Genomic DNA, 21760 nt, shown 5'->3' with positions numbered 1-21760 from the left:
CTAGATAAGCTGGATAGTAACAAATATTACAAACTATGTACAGTATGTTATACATTTCAACCACAATCCGTAAAATTCTAAAGTTTCTCCTATCCCCCCCCCCCCCCCCCCAAAAAAAAAAAAGGGAATTTGTCTGGGATTTGTGATGCTGCAACCCTCCCGATGATCTTCTTGCATTCAGGGAAAGGATGAAGTAGGTTTTACCTGCATCAATATGCTGAAAGCCTGAAACAATGAACCAAAAATACTTTGTCACAAACTTATATGTGAATCATAAAATAAAAATAACGGATATAAATACATTTTATGTATCTCCCTACCATTAACAAAAAGGCTAAACGAGTGTCTGCAAAGTCATTTTTCCTCCTCTCTAACTCTTGTCATTAAAATGCATCTGTAAATTCAGAAATTAAACTAACAATCAGCACAATAAGAATGAGCCAACCCCCCCCCCCCCCCCCCCCCCCAAAAAAAAAATAATACAAAGATGAAGTTTGCTAAGTAACGATAATAGAATCTCAAGAAGAAAAAAAATTATGTCTTGACAATTCTTTTACAAGAATCTTAACATATAACAAAATGAAAAAAAACAAAAAGTACAATATACAGATCTTTGTAATTGGAAGAGAGAAGCGCCGATTATAGCTGGTCGAAGACAAAAAAGGAAAAGTAATAGAGGGGGTGTGGAGGCCGGAAAGGGAGAGGATTGGAGGAAGATGTTTAGGTTTTGAAGATTTTATTTTGGACAATTGCCCTAGCCTTTATGGCCATTTAGCTTATTCACTACTATATTTTACTTTTCTTTCCTTCTATAATAGTGTACGTAAATGAAAGTAAATGCAAGTACTAACAAATATTAGTAAGAAAATTACTTCTGAAGATATCCTAAATAATAACTACGTATAGTTTGCATTAAGTAAAATAGGAAAAACCAACTACTATATGATATCGTTAATCTTTGCATATGGTCCTATTTCAATTATATTAAATTCTTAATTTTATATTCTTAATTAGATTTATAACGATTAAGTTTTAAAATAGTACTTTCCTTCTATAATAGTACGTAAATGAAAGTAAATGCAAGTACTAACATATATTAGTAAGCAAATTACTTCTGAAGATATCCTAAATAATAACTACATATAATTTGCATTAACTAAAATAGGAAAAACCAACTACTATATGATATTGTTAATTTTTGCATATGGTCCTATTTCAATTATATTAAATTCTTGATTTTATATTATTAATTAGATTTATAACGATTAAGTTTTAAAATAGTACTATAAATCTACCTTTATTCTTATTTAAATTGAATATAATTAGTAATAAGTATTAAAGATACATGGAAAATAGTTAATTTGATATCTTAGTTATTCAAATGTAATTTAAATTAATTATATGGAACATATATAAAAATATATATAATTTGATTAATGATAAATTATTGAAATAACAAAGGACCATATCATTATAACGTTTTTTCTCATCTAGATCAAATATAATTAGTTGTACAATATAATTGGGTACAAGCTTCTAATTGTTTAAATTCTAGTATATAATTAGTTATAGTTGTTTACTATCAGTTAGATATCATTCAATTCTTCTTTTAATTATAATTGGAACTTACATGTAATACTTATTTAATAGGAATTTATAATATAATTTATGTTTTGATTACATGTTTGGCCAAATTTCTAAAATACTTTACTTATTTTTTGGGAATGTTTTTGGCAAAATAGCTTATCAAAAGTATGTTTGGAGAAAAAGTTATTTGTGTTTGAACAATTCATTTGATAGGTGCTTTTTAGTATGTGATAAAAATATTGTGTTTGACGAATCTTTTCAAAAAGTGATTTTACGTATTAAATTGTGAAAATGATACTAGAAAATGATTTTTAGAAGAGTTTAAGGAAGTTTTTTATTTATTTCGGAAAAATTTAACACATAAATAAAAAAAACATTTTAAGGTATTTAATCAAATATAAATATAGTTAAACCCAAAAAGGGAGGAGAAAACAATTTGTATTTATATTTGAGAGATATATTAGCTATATTAATGATATGTAGTTTTACAAATATAATTTTCTTGGACGGATAATTTTGTCTTGAAATAATTAGCTTTCTGCTTTGCTTTAAAAAAAATTATAACTTTTTCCTAAAATAAGAAAAAACTATTTCTATTGTTACTGCAAAACACTTTTTGATTTTGGCCAAACACTTCAAATCTCTAAAAAGAAAAGTGTGTTAATATCAAAAAGTACTTTTGGCTCGCTAAAAGCAACTTGCAGTAATTATTTAGAGATGAGTTCTTAGATAAGTGAAATTACTTTAAGTTATTTAAGATAATTAAGGTCGACCCATACATAAATTTAGCTACAACTAATAAAGTCTTCAATATATAAATACTTGTCTAAAATAAGTGCTTAGACATATAAAGTTATTCTAAATACTTATTTAAAAATTATAATGGACTAAGAAATACATAAATTTATAGATATTAATAACAATTTGAATTTTATATATAAAATCATAGAAAATATTAGTAATTGGAACTTAGAATTAATACCTATTTAATAAGAATTATTATATAGTTAGTTTCTTATATGGACTTAGAGATTAGCCATATTAATTTCTTAATACTTAGTGTAAATTAATAAAATAAAATTATGTAAGAATTTGTATAAATAAAAATATGAGTGATAAAGAATCTTGATGGAAAAAAAAAAAGAGATTTCGTCAATATTTCGGCATGCGTTAACGCAAAAATTAGCAATAAATTTCATTTTAGTCGTAAATTCCTCATTATTTTAATATTTCTTAGTTTTTTTCTCTCTATTTATTGAGTGATGCAAATATAAATCCATCATTATTCAATCTATGCAACTATGAAATGTCAATTAAAACGTATTACTATAAATTTAACAAAACTAAATGCACCAACACCATCACAAAAAGTTTCAATTGTATGAGCACTTATTTAAAATCAATTTTTTTTATGTATATGAAATTACTTTTAAGTGCTTATTAGGACTAATTAAGGATCATATACATAATATCTCTACAACTATTAAATCTTCAATACAAATATTGATGAATTGTGAAATTACGCGATATTCGATGCTAATTCCTTAAGTTTTTGTGACTCTTTAAGCACTTTTGTTGTTACTTTATGTGTATTTTTGTTGTTTTGTAGGAAAAGATGCTCGGAGAGCATAAAAGAGCAAAATTGACCAAAATGGAACAAAATAGAGCAAAACAAGCCAAGATAGCTGAAATGAACCAGAGCACCACCTGCGAATCGCAGGTACTGCATGCGAGTCGCAGGTGGTGCAGCATCTGTTGACAGAGAATGGCCAAATAAAATAAGACAATGATGCAACACATGTGACACCACATGCGACTCGCATGTGGAACCCGCGAGTCGCATCCTGTGTCGCAGATGCTGCACCTCGGCTGATTTATGAGATATTGGTGCTCTATCCAGTTTTATGTGATTTAGAAGTGATCAGAAGAAACCAAGTGAAAAGAAAGTCAAAAAGAGGCCAAACTGGACATTTTTGCAAAACTAGACAGTTTTGCAAAAACGGGACAGATTTGCAAAACTGAAACTTTGGGGTTTATTTTGTCATTGTTTGGACTTGAAAAAATTGGGAAACATAAAAAGAAGACTTGGGGGGAAAACATATCATCTTTGGCCATTTTGCAAGCTTGGAGGCTAGGGTTTCACCTACACCATTGGAGGAGAAGATTGGAGCACTTTAACGAGATAATTCTTAAACCTTTCTTCAATTCCTTGTTTTGTATTGAATATTTAAGTGTGTAGTATTTCATTTCTATACTTGAACTTTGTTTATGGAAGTATACATTTTTAAAGTTTGGTTTGAAACTCTTGTTGTGCTTATGTATTGAGTGATTTTTATTGCTATTGAAGTGGGTTATTATTTCTTTAATTAATCTCGTTCTTGAATGTTTCCAAAGGGATTAGCTAACCCTAGGACTCACCCATTTACTTAGATTGAGCTTGGAAGAGGAAATCTAGGTTGGGAAAGACTGATTAACAAGGATTTGGGTCATTAAACCCATCTAATAACTTGAGCTCGGAAGAGGATAGTTACTTGAGGTTGAATTGATTGTGCCCAATATCACACTCTAAGGCTTGGAAAAGCTTAGAGTGAAATTCATTGATTTGGTTGGAAGACTTTCAATGAGATTTTAGAAATCATTATCTATTAACATAAACCCGCTCTTAGTTGTAAAATCGTGAAATACATTGGATCGTTACTTGAGTGTAATTTCCTTTGTATCCATGCTTGTGGCCATTGATCATTTTACTCGCTTTCTAGGTTAGTTTACATTTCCGCATTAGTTATAATATTCTCCAAAAACCAAAATATTACCCATCGTTTGGCTTTAGCTTAGTTGGTGAAAGTTCCTTACTTTCTTAATCGCCTAGCATATTGTTCCCTGTGGGATCGACCCCGACTCATAGTTGGTAAAATATATTGCATACAACCGTGTACATTTTCTCTTTATGTGTATTTTTGTTGTTTTGTAAAAAAAGATGTCCGGAGAGCATAAAAGAGCAAAATGGATCAAAAGAGCTATATATGTCTTTATGTTGTAGTGCTTCACGCTAAATCCTCAAGTACATGCGAATTGCGGTGTGACTTGGTGCCACTTGCTCATTATTGGTTGTTTCTTCTTCATCTAAACAAATTGAAAAACACGCACAAGTGGAGGTGTGCTGACACGGTTTTGCCTCATTCCTTATTTGCTAAGACATTTCTCCAAGAAAGTCTCTTTTTATTTATTTCCCAAAGCAGTGTTCGGTTCCTGTTTTGGAGTCCAATTAAATTTGAATCGCTCACGGCAGGGTCCATTTCTGAGAGCGCCGGCACTCCCAACAAATATTTTTTCATTTCCAGGGGCTCGAATCCGAGACATCTGATTATGGGTGGAGGGATCTCAACCATCCTGCCACAACCTATATATGTTGGTTCCAAGAAAGTGTCTTAGTCCATCCGTCCCAACTTATATAGCGGTATTCGATTGGACATAAAATTTAAAATTTATAATTTAAATAATTCATAGACATTTGTGTAATTATAGATTATCTCATTAAAATTAAGATAAAATTCAAAGTTGAATTATTTTTAAATAAAAAGGTTTGGAATTCTTTATGTGACAAACTAAAATAAGACATGACGCATGAATTATTGACGGAGGGAGTATAGCGCTAATGATAATCTTCTATAAATATCAGAAACTTGCACATTCCCAAAGCACACAATTACAAAAATGGCATCATCATCAACTTCTATTCTTTCGACCTCATTTCTTCCATCCAAAACCATTTTTTCTCAGAGAAGAAGATCATCAACAAATACAAGAAATATATTGACTTTGGCTATGAGAAAAGAAGCACATGATCAGAACTATTATAATGGTAGACATGTGGATGAAAACATGAAAATGATCGAGAAGAATTACGAGCCGCCAGCAGAATGGAAAAATTGGGAGAAGAGGTTTTATGGGAATTATAATTCGAGTATTTGTGAAGCCATGGGATTTTTGCAATATATGTTGATGAATACAAGGCCAAGCTTAGCTTTAGGCATGGTTGCACTTGTTGCATTGAGTGTGCCCACATCAACTATTGGTATACTTTTTCATCTCTTAGAGTTTACTAAAGGGATTTTGGCTGGTGTTCATATTATTAGTTAAAGAAAAGATGAAGAAGAAAGAGGCCTAGTTAACTAGTATATGTATATGGCTTAAAATTGATTCTTTTGATTTATTATTATTGGATGACGATTCAATATATATTAATATGAACTAGAAAAAGTTCTTTGCTGCTTATTGGTGTAACTAACAATACATGCCCGTGCGATGTACGGGCCTAACATGTCTATTCACTTTAATTAGCCAGTCTTTAAGATTTGTATTTTGAAAATAACTTTTAAAAACATTCTAATTGTTATTATATATAGCGAGATATACAAAATGTATTTTATGTACTATCACTTTAGTTATAATTAAAAAATGGAGTTTAAAATTCAAAAACATATGATGGAATTAAGTCTTTGGGGTGGATAGAGTCAGACTTTTTTCTCATTGTCGTGACTATGAAAGTTGTTCGTCGATGTGAAAAAGAAAATTAGTAAGAATATGAGGGAAAATTAATATTTTGAAAAATGGATTTTAAAATTTAAAAACATATGATGGAATTAAGTCTTTGAGATGGAAAGAGTCGGACTTTTGTCTCATTGTCATGACAATGAAAGTTGTTCATCGATGTGAAAAAAGAAAATTAGTAAGAATATGAGGAAAAATTAATATTTTTATTCTAGATTTTTTCTTTTAAATTCTTTAATATATTATATGTATACCGACAGATTGATATTTATTTTAATTAATTAACTGTTCAGATCCAAACATAAGAACCATTGTTGTATATATTGGATTTTTTAAAAGCAAACTAATAAAATATTTTTATTAAATTAATTAAAAAATATATTATAATTTTTTATATTAACAATTATAGACAAAAAGAATTGTTACAAAGAAATCAAAATTAGAAAGATATAATAATCAGGGAATGCAAAGGAGAGCAAAATAAGTAAAGTATTGACAAAGAAGGAAAACGGGGATAAAAGTCACTGCCTCCCTTCACTTTTATTTGTCGACGTTAAAAAAAGAAATTTTTGCTCTTCTTATTTTATCCTTCACATTAATTACTTTTTTTCAAATCATTTTCTGAGGCTATTGAGACAATACACCAATAAATATGAATATTATGATAAAATATATACTTCATTTATTAATTCTTAAAGAACATGAAAAGTCAAAAGTGGACAAGTGAAAGTGCATGGAGGGGATAAATATGTGTAGGAGAATTAAAATTGAAGTGCATACATGTATACATGAAAAGAGAATAAATACTCAGTACTGTGACATATGTCCAAGTGGGATAAAAAAGTTGTTGGTTAAACTGTACAATTTATATAACTTTTGGTGCAAAATTTCATTGCTATTGTTCGTCCTCTTTCCAATAAATACATTCTAATCAAAATTGACTATTTTCAAGAACATTATTACTACAGGTAAGATGGGAAAGATGTAATTAATTTTATCTTGATTTTGTAAATGAAAAAGTAATTTCGACATATATTTTGAGTAATATGGCCAAGTAATATGGGAAAAGAAATTTTTGTTCTTATTATTAATTTTACCCTTCACATTAATTACTCATTTTCGAAGGCTATTGAGACTTACACCAATAAATATTAATATTATGGCAAAATATATACTCCCTCCGTCCCATATTACTTGTCACTTTTTATTTTTTGCACGCCTCTTAAGAAATCATAAATAAAAGATATATTTTACTATCTTACCCCTGTCTCTCTCCAATAAATACATTCTAATCAAAATTGACTATTTTCAAGAACATTTATTACTAAGGGTAAGATGGGAAAGTTTTGATTAATTTTATCTTAGTTTTGTAAATGAACAAGTAATTTAGACATATATATATTTTAGTAATTTAAGTACTTCATTTATAACAAGTAAAAGTGCACGGAGCAAATAAATATGTGTCAGAGAATTAAAATTGAAGTGCATATATGTATACATAAGGAGAGAATAAATATTCAGTACTATGACATATGTCCACGTGAATAAAAAAGTAGTTGGTTAAGAACAAATAAAAGTGCATGGAAAAAATAAATATGTGTCGGAGAATTAAATTTGGGGTGCATACGTGTATACATGAGGATAGAATAAATATTCAATACAATGACATATGTCCATGTGTGATAAAAGTACAATTTATATAGCTTATGGTACAAACATTCATTGCGGGTACAATTTTTAAAGCTTTTGGTACAAGCGAATGTTAAGTACTTCATTTATGAATAAGTAAAAGTGCACGGAGGAAATAAATATGTGTCAGAGAATTAAATTTGGGGTGCATACGTGTATACATGAGGAGAGAATAAATATTCGAAAAGTAATGTATTATGAAATAAATATGTGTCGGAGAATTAAATTTGAAGTGCATACGTGTATGTATGAAGATACAATACATATTCAGTACTATAACATATGTCCACGTGGATAAAGAGGTAGTTCGTTAAAGTGTACAATTTCTATAGCTTTTGGTACAAGCATTCATTGCGTGTACAATTTTAATATTAAGTACTTCATTTATGAACAAGTAAAAGTGCACGGAGGAAATAAATATGTATCAGAGAATTAAAATTGAAGTGCATATGTGTATACATGAGGAGAGAATAAATATTCAAAAAGTAATGTTGAGTACTTCATTTACGAATAAATAAAAGTGCACGGAGGAAATAAATGTGTCGAAGAATTAAATTTGAGGTGCATACGTGTATACATGAGGATAGAATAAATATTCAGTACAACGACATATGTCCACATGGGATTAAAAAGTAGTTAGTTAAACTGTATAATTTATATAACTTATGGTACAAGCATTCATTGCGGGTACATTTTTTAAAGCTTTTGGTACAAACGGGGGTAGTGGTGTTCGTACCACCACCGCACTTATATATATTAAAAGAAATATGTGTGTGTAGAGATATGAATTTAAAATTGATTTTCTTTTTTAACTTCTTATGATTTTTTTAAAGTTCCATTCATGATATGAAATCTTTGATTGTGTGCTAATTAGTTCTTTTCTTTTTGTGCGCGAGAGAGTTAGACCTCCAATCATTGAAACCTGAAGAAGTAAATTATTGGTGGCAACAACACTTCACTTTCTGTATTTATATATTTCAACCAATATAAAAATTAACTTTATAAAATTAGGAAACTGAAAAAAATAAATGAAACCGATTATACCTTGGGAAAAGCACATGGTGTGACCATGAGGGAAAAAGGCCCAAAAAGGACCCATTTTAAGCAAATGACCCGAGGCCGTTCCACCCAATGCCAAGCGCCAGCCCAGCCCATTCACTACGAAAAAAAAAAAAACTGACTTTTTGCGACTAAAAGTCGCCACAAAAGAGTGAAAAGTCATCACTAAAAGTTCGCTACAGAAAGAACAAGACTATTGCGGCGACTAAAGTCGCTACTAAATATTGACTGAAAAAAAAATCATATTGAGCCTTCAAAAAATATCCCAAAACATGTATAATTAGTAAATATACATTAATTATATATTTATTAAACAACAATTATACACCAATGATACATTTTCTAATTATACGTTGATTATACATTTATTATACGCAAATTATACAACAGTGATATATTTTATATACATATTCTATATGATAATGATGCACTTTCTATATGTATGATACATTTTTCTATACATATACATATACATATACAGTTGTGATACATCTTCTATACAATAATGATACAATTTCTTTACATATACAACAATGATACAGTTTATATACATATTCTAGATTAGTTGAAAATGACTAAAAAATGAAATTATTTTAAAAAAACTAAAAAATGACATTTAAGATTCTTGGGCTACTAGGCGTCAATAGTTTCACCCGAGTTGCTATTTGTGTCTTTTTTCCTTATATCTTGCCTGGCCCAACCCAAACCTATTGAGTCACGGGCCCTATGTGGCCTTCTACTCCCAAAAGAACTTGACCAAAATTCGGTCCACTAAACTAGTAGAAATGGCATTAGGTAACCACTTTTGAGATTATTGTTGCGTATTGCCCTTCTTTTGGGGTGGTCTTTAAATTTTGCCTCTCAAATTACTGGTCTTTAAGTTTTTTCCTTCGTCTAAAATTCATGGGTTTCGGGTTCAAACCCTTGCTTAATCAAAAATTAAAAAAAAAAAAATCACAAGGCAGAGTTTGAATTTCGCTCTGCCCCCTCCGGCAAACTATTAGTTCTGCTTAACTAAAAATCTGTCGGAGGGCGCAGACTTTGCCTTGAGGCATATTATATATATATATATTACTTTTCAAGGCAAACTTTTAGTTATGTCTTAACTAAAAGTATGCTCCATAAGGCGGAACTTTTCCTTAAGGCATAACTAAAAGTTTGCCTTGTAAGACAAAGTCTATGCCTTAAGGAAAAGTTCCGCCTTATGAAACATACTTTTGGTTATGTCTTAACTAAAAGTCTGCCCCATAAGGCATAACTAAACTATGCCTTAAGGAAAAATTCTGCCTTATGAGGCAGACTTATAGTTATGCCGGATCCGGTATAACTTTAGTTTTTTTTTTTAAGGAGTGTATGCTGGATCCAGCATACACGCCCCCCAGCCTTACCTTGCAAAAGTATTTTTTATTCTATGCCTGTGTGGGGGTTCGAACCCAGAACCTCAGGTATTCGCCCACCTTTTCAAGCGAAGAGCAAAACTTAAAAACCACAAATATGAGAAGCAAAATTTAAAGACCACCCCAAAAGAAGGGCAATCCGCGAAAAAAAAAAATGTTTAAAACATATTCGCAATTTACAGTGTATTTAATTTATTTATTTATTTTGGGGGGGAGGGGGGGGGGGGGGGGAATTCAGATCCATATTATATATTTAGCAAAATAACTACAAGGGAGCATATAATTGTGGCCCAGCCACCATATTACAGATAGCATATTTAGTAGTTAAATTAGAAATATTTACAACAGTAGAACTATTACTAAGCAACATCGATGCTTGTCCAGCAGTGAGTTCGCCATAAGCATTGTTGGCTCGCCCCTTTGATTATTTGACAAAATGTTGATGACTGTTGGTGGTGGATCCCAAAAAAGTCAGAGAGAAGTCAGTGGCTTCTGGCCTGTTGCTAGAGTCGCCAAACTGTTTGCTAGAGAATTCCTGCTCCCCATAGATATGCCCTATAGTAAGGCTATTCGAGCATTGCAATGAAAAACCTGCAATCATCGAGTAGAGAAGATCAATTAGTTTTATTGCCTTCTTTTGCGCTTCTTCTTCTTTTGTTGCTACAATTGCGATTCTTATTCTTCTTCCTGTTCTTATTTTTCCTCATCATCATCCTTCTGGCTCCTGTGATAAAACTATCGAATGATAAAACTGATACACACAAAATTTTAATAAGAACTTCAGTTATACATTTTACAATGTGGACTATAATATGTAAAAGATCAACACAAGAAATTTATTTTAGCTGTTTTTATATATAGAAGCTAGTGACTGAAGAAAAATAATATTTTCTGGGGACTAAACATAAATATCTAACTTATTATTTGTAAAATTATCACAGCCCTCAAATTATGCTCTTTATTCTTAAGGGGAATCATCAAAATGGTCATTAATGTATGGGGTTTGCTAATTTTGGTCCTTGATATATAACACCTAACATATATCGTCCTCCTAATGTCCAATAAATATTAACGTATTTGGTTTTTAATCCTAAAAATAACGTTGTTTCAAATATATTTTAGTTAAAACAAACAATCGAAGATGGACTTGATGAAGGAACAAACGAATGTGGGTATCATGAATTAAACAGGCCGAGTTGAGTTAATGGGAACGTCGACAATTGGTGCAACTTTGCTCTCCTCATCCGCCAAAAACTCACGGTGAGCCGCGCCACGTGAAACACGTCTCATATTTTACCTTCTCACAAAAACTCCAAAGTAATTCCCATATTTATTTTTTACGTATGATGAATCCTATGCACATAGAAAAACTACAAATTTCTTTCTTTCCATTACTAATTACGGATTCTAAAACGTAAATAATGCAATTAAAACCTTCTTTCAATTCTCTCCTCACTCACGAGAAATATAATCATTTATTGAAATAATAAATATAAAAATTCTCCCTCTAAGGGGAAATCTAGAGAAAGCGAGAGGTTCGGGTGAACACCCTCACCAACCTCCCTCGGTTTTAATTCTGTAACATAAGTTCTTGAGAGCCAAACACTAAAAAAAAAATCCTACGTCTGAGAGCTTCTCTCTCATGGCGAACTGAAAAACCCACCGGAGTTAGGACTTTTTCGGCTGCCTATGGCCACTCCGATCAATGAGCAACCTCCCCACGAGGTTGCTCCCCCACCCATCACCTTAGACTACTCGAAACTTCTCAAACCAGCAACTATTAACACAACATCTGATCCACATGCCACCGGTTTGCATGCAAACAGTGGAGAAAATAGTTTGGTTCCCACTATTCCTTTGAAACCTATTATTTACGTGCATGGGGAGCCAACAATTCAGTATAGCATGGACGAAATAGATGCAATGATTATTCAAGAAAAACTTCAATACACTGTTATTGGAAAATTTACGTATGGAGTGCCTGACATACAATTTCGACGTTCAGCAATTGCTAAACAATGTGAACTCAAAGGAGAGCATATTATCGGGCTTTTATGTAATCGACATATATTGATTAGGTGCACGTTATTTGAGGATTATGTGACGCTCATGTCTAAACCTGCGTTTTGGATTAACGGGACACAATGGTACTATCCTATGAGAACACTTAAATGGGACCCATGGTTTGATCCAGAGAAAGAAACGAGCATTGCACTTGCTTGGATTTCATTCCCAACGTTAGCACCAAATTATTTTGGACAAACTCAATTGTTTTCAATGGCTTCGGCAGTAGGAAAGCCATTAAAATTGGATTTGGCAACCAAAAATAAGACACGGCCTAGTTGTGCTCGCGTCAAAGTGGTGGTTGATTTGTTAAAGGAGCATCCTAAGCGTGTGGCTATTCAAGCTGTTAATAACTCTACTGGAGAAGTTACAACCAAGTGGGTGAAGATACAATACGATTTCATGCCGAAGTATTGTCAAGAGTGTTGCTTGCAAGGCCATGATGAAGAAACATGTTGGAAAATTCACCCAGACTTGCTCCCTGAAAAGGAAATTAAAGAAAAGGGTGATGGTGAGGAGGAGGAATTTCAAGTTCATACTGTAGAGGACAAGAGTAAGCAGCCTGCTGTTACAAATAATGTGCAGGAACCAGGTACAAGCAAAAATATTACAAGGCAGTCAAAATTTAAGCAAGCAAATCATAGAAATAGGGATCATGTGATTAAGGTGTTGGAGAGTAGGAAAGTGGTTGGCAATGTAAAGGACTTATACAAATGGCAAAATAACAAAGGTAAGAAACAGGTGAATGATAACGGAAACAAACAATTAAAACTGGCCTTGCCAGCAGTTAAAGAAAATGGCCCAAACAATGTGGGGAAACAACTTGGTACAGTTTCAAATAATGTTCAAGTTGCCAATAAATTTGATGCTTTAGATGGGGTTGAAGATGAGCAAGAGCAGGTTGTTGATGGGGTTAATAATACTGGTAGAAATAATGTGGTCAGGAAAGGTGATAATGAAGTTGAAAATGAAGATAAAGGGAAACAACTGGTTGAGATTGCAGATAAACCAGTAGTTAATTCAAAAAAGCAGATGACTACAGCTGATTCTAACAGTGTAGATAGAATTTATGTTGATCCTAAAGTTCTGCCAATAGTTCCAGTGGTGATGGGAAGTTCAGAGAAGCAGTTGAATAATGCAGTTGTTTCAGCTAATGGGAACAAGCACAATACTGTGGGAAATATTGCTGATACTGCCAAGGAAATTGCTTCAGTACTTTGCACTGAACAAATGACTTCTGAGCATGTGGAAAGTGTTGAGAAGGATGCAGAGAAACATTTGGTTACAACACCTGGATTACAATATCAGGTGTTGTGGCTACAGATGGGGTTATCTCAAAATCTCTAAATGTAAATGCTACAGTTTATTCACCTAGGAAAAGGAAAAAATCACCAAGTACAAAACAATGGGTGGCATCTTCCTTTTCAAAGCCTGCATCTTGTTCTGATGGGAAGCTATGGAGTGACCAAGTGGAGGAGAACATAGAAGAAGATGAAATTCCTGATGAGAATAAAGAGGATCAGCACCAGTCTAATGAATCAGTAGAATCATCAAAAGATGGTGTAGAAGTCATGTTTGGGAAAAACTCAGATGAGATGGAGGTTGTTAATCAAATACAAGGAAATATTGACACACTAAGTGAGAGTGTCAATGAGTTTTCAGATACTAGAGGTGTTGATCAAGAATTAAGTACTGATGCATAACATGGTACTAGTGAAATTCCTGGAAAGTTTGCAGGGAAACCAATGCAAATGCAACAAAAATTTGTTTCTGGTGAGACACAGCAGCAGGAAAGATCTCCATCAGTTCATGAGAACAAGATTGGAACAAAGAAACAAGTTAGTGCAGCAAAGCAGAATAAATTAAGTGGAAAAGAGCAAGCTCAATCAGGAGGCAAGGATGTATCACAGCAACAACAACAGAATAAGGGTAGTTCTGGAGTGAAACAGCAGCAGATGGTACAAACTGATTTTTCTGCAACAAAGAAGCAAAAATAGGTTGCTAAGGTTCAAGAAAATTTTGGAATTCTACAAATTGTAGTACCAGATAGTGAAGGTGGCAAAAATGACCTTGATGAAGAATCCATTACACAGAATTTCCTTAATGCAGCCAGGGAAGGGGATTTATCTCCCAAACAAGTTGAAAAAGTTATTGGCAGAAGAAAGAAACCGTATAAAGAAAACACAGCATCTCAAGTCCCTAGGGTGCATTCAAGGAGAACTACATCTAAATCCCAATTATAGTGATGATGAATGCACTAATTTTGAATATTAGATCAGTTAATACAAAAAAAGCTTTCAAAAGGCTTTTGTCAATGCATACAAAACACAGGTTCTTTCTTATAGGCTTGATGGAGCCATTTCAACAAGCTTATAAGTTGGAAAGTTACAGAAGGAGGTTGGGGCTAGAGACTGTTATCTGCAATATTTCTGGCAAAATATGAGTCTTTATTGATGAGGAATATGAAGTTTCTGTATTGATTGATAGTGTACAGCAGCTCACTTTGAAGTTGTTCAACTGGGATCTTGATATAGAGATGGTGGTCATACTGGTTTATGCTAAGTGTGATAGCACTGAAAGAATTGAATTGTGGGACTCTTTATATAATCTTGCTTCTGACATGTCTGTTCCATGGCTAGTAGGTGGTGACTTTAATGTCATTACTGATGAAGATGAGAAGTATGGTGGATTACCAGTATCTTTGAATGAAATTGAAGATTTCAGGCATTGCATTCAAACATGTAATCTCACTGATTTGGGGTACAATGGAAGTGTTTTTACATGGTGGAATGGGAGGGGGCAGATGATTGTGTATTCAAAAGGCTGGATAGGTGCTTGGGTAATTTTGAACTTCAACTGTTGTTTCCAGGTTTGGAAATCACACATTTGATCAAGTTGGGATCAGATCATTCTCCTTTGTTGTTAGAATGTAAGCAGCAAGTCCAACAGTTTAAGAATCTTTCAAATTCTTAAACTTTTGCACCAAGCATGTTACGTTTCTTGATGTTGTAAATGAGAATTGGGAAACAGATGTGGTTGCTAATTCCTTTATGACATTCAATGTAAAGTTGAAGAAATTAAAGAAAATTTTATCAATTTGGAGCAAAGCTACTTATGGTGATATATTTCAGCAGATAACCAATTTGGAAGAAGTTATTAAGGCTCATGAAGCACTTTTTGAAGCTGACCCTTCCTTTGCTAATAGGGAAAAGCTAATGAAAGTGCAGGCAGAACTTACTAGAGTCTTGCATTTGGAGGAAGAATTCTGGAAACAGAAAGCAGGCATGAGCTGGTTTCAAGATGGTGATAAGAACTCAAATTCTTCCATGCACATGTAAATGGTAGAAGAAAGATGTTGCAATTGAAGAGAATTCAAAATAGTGTTGGCTAGTGGATTGATAATGAGCAGGATATTGCCGATAAGGCAGTTAGGTTTTTCCAGGCTCAATTTCATGAAAGTGTGGTTCCAACACAGTTTAATATCTTGAAACACGTTCCTTCCATGATCAATAATGAGCATAATCGGGAACTTGTTGCAGTTCCTACTAAAGAAGAGGTGAAACAGGCTGTTTTTGGTTTAAATAGTGCAAGTGCAGGTGGTCCTGATGGTTTTACAGACCTGTTTTTCCAAACATGCTGGGATATTATTGGTGATGATATGTTCAACATGGTTTGGGATTTCTTCAGAGGTTTTGAATTGCCAAGGTACATTACTCATACTAATCTTGTGTTGTTGCCAAAGAAGAAGGATGTTCAGACTTTTAACGACATGAGGCTTATTAGTTTGAGTAACTTTGTGAATAAGGTGTTTTCCAGAGTAGTGCGTGAGAGGATGGTGCATTTGTTGCCTGATTTGATTTCACAGAATCAAGCAGGATTTGTAAGGGGTAGAAGCATTGTGGAGAACATCTTATTGACTCAAGAAATAATAATTGATATCAGACTCAGAACAAATCAAGGCAAGAAGAATGCCAATGTTATTGTTCCTAATGTTGTGATGAAATTGGACATGACAAAGGCCTATGATAGGTTGTCATGGATCTTTCTTACAAATGTTCTGAGGAAAATGGGATTTTGTGAGCATTTTATCAGCCTGATTTATGAAATTGTTAGTAATAACTGGTACTCTGTTCTTATTAATGGTCAGCCACATGGATTCTTTCATTCTACTAAGGGTGTCAAGCAAGGTGATCCATTGTCGCCTACATTGTTTATTATTGCTGCAGAGGTGCTATCTAGGGGCTTAAATGCACTGCATAACAATTTATGGTTTACTTGATTTGGCTTGCCGAAGTGGAGTCCAAAAATTAATCACTTATCTTATGCAGATGATACCATCATATTTTCCTCAGCTTGTGAGATATCCCTGGGTTTGACCATGAATGTTTTGACTGAATATGAACAAGCTTCTGGGCAATTGATAAACAAGGCTAAAAGTTCTGTCTATTTGCATGATAGGGTGGATGAGGAGGAGTTTCAGAAGGTAGAAAGAGTTACCGGCATAGCAAGGAAGGAATTTCCTTTGTTGTATTTAGGCTACCCTATTTATTATGCAAGAAGTAAGATGTCATTTTACTCAGAGCTCATTACTAAGGTGAGAAACAGACTGCAGGGATGGAAAGGGAAGTTGTTGTCATTGGGTGGAAGGGCCGTTTTGTTGAAACATGTGTTACAGGCTATGCCAATGCACTTGATATCTGCTGTTGATCCACCGTCCTTTGTGATAAAGAAATTGCATAAAATATTTGCTCAGTTTTATTGGAGCAACACAATTGGTGAACGGAATAGACATTGGGCAAGATGGGATACTGTTTGCTTGCCTTGTGATGAAGGTGGTTTGGGTTTTAGATCGCTTAGTGACATGTCCACGACATTGTTTGCTAAGTTATGATGGAATTTTAGAACCAAGCCATCTTTGTGGAGTTCTTTCATGGGCATTAAGTACTTGAAGAAGAACAATCCTATTTTGGTGCCATGGAATAAAGGTTCACATATTTGGAGGAAAATGATTCAAGCAAGAGTTTTGATTGACCATCAGATATGGTGGCAGCTTAGAATGGGTCTTCTTTGTTCTGGTTTGATAACTGGACTGGTTTAGGCCCTTTTTATTTCCTTACACCTGCTGATTTTTACTGCAATGAGGAAATTAATAATGTCTCTGATGTAGTGACAGAAGGTAGGTGGCATGAGCCTGCTATCAGAAATAACTTGCCTGAAGAAATTGTTGATTATATATTGAATGATGTTCAACTACCTGCCAGAGGGGATGAATTAGATAAGCCTTGGTGGATGTTTGAAACTAAGGGAGATTTTACTGTCAAGTCTACATGGGAGTATATTAGAAGCAAAGGAGAAAAAAAGGGATGTTTACAAGAAGATATGGGTGAAAGGGTTGCCATTTAAAATATCATTCTTGATGTGGAGGGTGTGGCATTTCAAAGTGCCATTGGATGATGTGATCAGGAGTTGGGAATATCATATGCCATCTATGTGCTCTTGTTGTGCATCACCTGAAGAAGAAACTGTTCCTCACATATTCCTTAGATGTGAAACTGCTCAGAGGACATGGTATTATTTTTGTGCTGTTGCTGGTATTAATATTTCAGAAATGCATTTGTATCAGGTTATAGTGAAGTGGTGGACAACTGATGTGTTACCTAGAATGAAACCTATATTCTATGCTATTCCTTCTATTATTGTTTGGCAATTGTGGAAGAAGAGGAATGGGGACAAACATAGAGATAAAGTTTCTATCAGTAGGGCTATGTATCAGGTTTCAAGTGATATTTAATATCTGGTAAGGGTGAGGAAACCAGTCATCAAAACCGTTCCTCATAGATGGCCTGATATTTTGAAGATTTTGGAAAAATTTGTTCCTAAACTACAGGTGACTAAGGTTATGTGGTATTTGCCTAATGAAGGTTGGTGGAAATGTAACACTGATGGGGCTACTAGGGGCAATCCTGGTAGGAGTTCATTTGCATTCTGTGTTAGAAATCATTCAGGTGATTTGGTTCATGCAATGGCGAATGAAATGGAGAATGCTACTAACACAGAATCTGAAGCCAAGGCATTGCTTGAAGCTGCAAAGTATTGCTTATCTCAACATGTATATTCCTTCATATTGGAAACTGATTCACTCTTGATGAAGAACATTTTGGATAGGGAATGGAAGCCACATTGGAATATTACCTTTGTGGTTGAAAAATCACTGGAAATTATTAAAAATACAAATGTTCAGGTTTTGCATATCATGAGAGAGGGTAATCAATTAGCTGATCATTTGGCTAATTATGCTCTTGATCATGGGGAGGTGATTGATTGTGAATTCCTTTGTAGAGCTGGACCCAAAAGGAAGAAAGATTCTGAATAGTGACAAGTTACAATGTCCCTATTTGAGAATAAGAACTCAGAAAAGATATTGATGCTGGATATTGGTGCTTTAAAGTGGAAGAGGCATTGCAATCTTACTCAAGTCCTATGGGAGGAGAGTAGGGTAATATATCTTCCTACTTACCTGTTTTTCTGTTTTTATGATAACCATGAAAGGAAGAGTAGGAGCAACAATTTAATTTTCACTACTGTGTGTTGTGCTAATGATTTATGTCTCAATGGAAATGATTTGGTACAACAGTGGCTCAATAATGATTCTATCATCTGTTTCTTTGATCCTTGCACAGGATATGATATGGGAACAGTTAACATGGTGCAATTCAAGATGTACAGGCTACTTTCAACTTCAGAGGTACTTTTGACAAAAGCTACAGATTGGAGTCTAATATTGATTACAACTGGATATTCTAGTGATTGCTATGACACAAGGAATGGAAATACTCAGATCTTTATTTGTGCCTTTGATCCTGTATCTGGATATGATTTGGTGTAAGTTTGGCTGCTGTTGAATTCTGGTGTGGTGCTGAGAAAGGAAATATACCATTATGCTCAAATCATCTTGGATGAGGGCATAATGGTTTTATTTAATGCTAGAGTCATCAGGAAAAAGAACGAGGGCACATTTGGCAAGTTTGTGCAAATATGGTTGATGTTGGTTGTTAACTGTGAAGTCAGGTGGTTAGTGTGTAGCAATGATCCAATTTTTGGAAATGATTTGGTGTATACCTGGAATTTAAAGACAGTTATAACTGACCATCAAGTTTGGTTGTTGCTGATGGTTACTGATTGGTTTACGCAAAAGTGGTTGATGCTGGTGTTTGTTTGGTTTGCAAGTTACATTAGCTCTTTTGTGTTGAATGAAGCTTGGGATACATGGAAACATAGGCATACCATCAGTCTTGTTTGGTTGCTAGTGTTGACATCAGGATGCTTTAAGATTTGGCTTATAATCTTGGATCTGCTAGTTGCAAATATTGTGCAGCATACTACTGTGCAGTACGATACAACTATCAAGATTTGTAAGGAGTCTCAACTAGTGAGATATGAGTTGGTATTATTTTGGTTCATTTGCTTCTATTCCATTGATTCCATAGAAAATGATAAAGGATGGGGCCTAGTGATAGGAAATGCTATATGGAGACATAAGGACATCAGATGGCTATGTAATGGTTTTTGGTTACTGATGTGAAAACAGGAGGTTTGAACTCAAGTATTGGCAAGAAATATGTGCAAAGATGAGAAAAAAGATATGGTACAAGGCTGAATATAATAAGCAGTTCATTGATCCAAAGTCAGGAAGTGATATGATTGATATATGTTATTCACTTAGGATATTGGTGCACATGAGATTTGGTGGATGTTGGTTGTTGGCTAGTTTGAATATATCTGCCTTGAAGACATCGGGGGAAAGGAAATATTGGGCAGACCTGGTTTCTTTTTGGTTGCTGGTGTGGAGCAAACTTAGTAGCTGTTATTTTTTTTATAAAGGATCACTACCATCATACTCAAATCCTCTGGGAGGAGAGTATGGTGGTATTTCTTTACACTAACATAGTTTGTTTTTTTGTAGGTTACACTAATTTAGAAAACATGGCCATCAGGATTGCTAATTGGAGATATGCTGAGAATGTTACTGATCCTAACCATGTAGGAAATGATGTGATACAAATATGGTTATACAAACTATACTAAGGATAGTTGGAGCAAATTTACAGTTGACATATTACAGTTGTACATCATGGTTTACAATTTAATATGGACAGGTGGGGATAAGGTTGGTGTTATTGATCCTACTAAAATAGGAAATGATGTGACACAACAAAATTTTGTTAAGGACATGAAGACTACAGCTGAACTTTTCTAATGTTCCATTGATTAAATCAATTGAACATGATATGGGACATAGCTGGTTTTTACAGTTACTGCTAAGGACTACCATTGATACTAGAGCATACATGAACTATTCATTGGTCTTGTTTAAGTGGGTGGTATTAGTACCATGTACTCATTCCTACTGAGGAAGTACCAGTGGATAGGAAGTGTAGTGACTCTAGTTTGGACAGGAATTTGATAGCAGGATTTGGTCTTTTACTCAAAATACAGAATATACAATTTTAGAACAGTGCAGCAGGTCATTTGAACTGTTGATGGGCTGTTGTTGAAATTTCAGAGCATCATAATGGCACTATGTTATTGGTACTAATGATAAATGCAGGTATACAAGTACAATCATGAATTGACAAAAGGAACAACACCATACGGATGTGCAGGCTTGATGATATCAACAATTTATTTTTCCAAGTTTTAGTTATTTTCCACTTTCATAATTTAGCAATTTGTAGCACCAACTTAGGACATCATATAAGTTTTAAGTTGGTCATTAGTTTATTTCGGGCTTTTTTATTAGCTACAGTTGTAAAGACTTTATTTTCTTGCTTTTGAGAAAAATTTATAAAATTAGCCCTAGGCACACAGCCTAGTGGACTTTATTTAAAAAAAAAAAAAGCGAGAGGGAGAGGGTGAGAGATGAGAATCGTTCTCCGGCACAACAAAGTTTATTTTAATAAGAGTTAATGGTTCAAACACACCTAGTTGAGTAGATGGTGATAATTCAGGTAGGAAAAATGAACAACTGATAGTTGAGATGTGAAACTCGCACAAGAGTGATAATTCAGGTGTGCTTGTTATCATTTTTTTTTTTTTTTTGCAATAATAAGCAACGTTAGTTTTAGGGTTAAAGACTGTGTTAACTTTTGCCATACATTAAGGACCGTCTTTATTAGGTGTTATATAGTAAAGACCAAAATAAATCAAACCCCATAACTTAAGTACCATTTTGATTATGAAAAAATATATTTGGCACAACCACAAATGACACAACTTGGCACAACTCCACCTTGTTTAGGGGTATTAATGTAACTTCAAGTGGACTTTTGGAACAAATTGCACAAATGCCATCGTTGTCTATTACGTTTATGTTCTTTCTGAAAATTTTAGAAGCAAATTTCAAATTCATTCAA

The 21760-nt window shown here is 33.6% G+C and overlaps 1 protein-coding gene across 1 annotated transcript; it reads left to right on the top strand.

Annotated features, from left to right (window-relative positions):
- The first annotated feature begins 5301 nt into the window (after nt 1-5301).
- Nucleotides 5302-5727, top strand: LOC132613267 (uncharacterized). Its single transcript, XM_060327293.1, has one exon. The coding sequence runs from the start codon at nt 5302-5304 to the stop codon at nt 5725-5727; it is 426 nt and encodes a 141-aa protein (XP_060183276.1).
- Nucleotides 5728-21760: the final 16033 nt, after the last annotated feature.

This window comes from Lycium barbarum, chromosome 10, assembly GCF_019175385.1.
Source record: "Lycium barbarum isolate Lr01 chromosome 10, ASM1917538v2, whole genome shotgun sequence".
Classification (NCBI taxonomy): Eukaryota; Viridiplantae; Streptophyta; class Magnoliopsida; order Solanales; family Solanaceae; genus Lycium; species Lycium barbarum.
The sequence above is the reverse complement of the archived record's forward strand: the minus strand, read 5'-3'. Positions and strand labels throughout refer to the sequence as shown.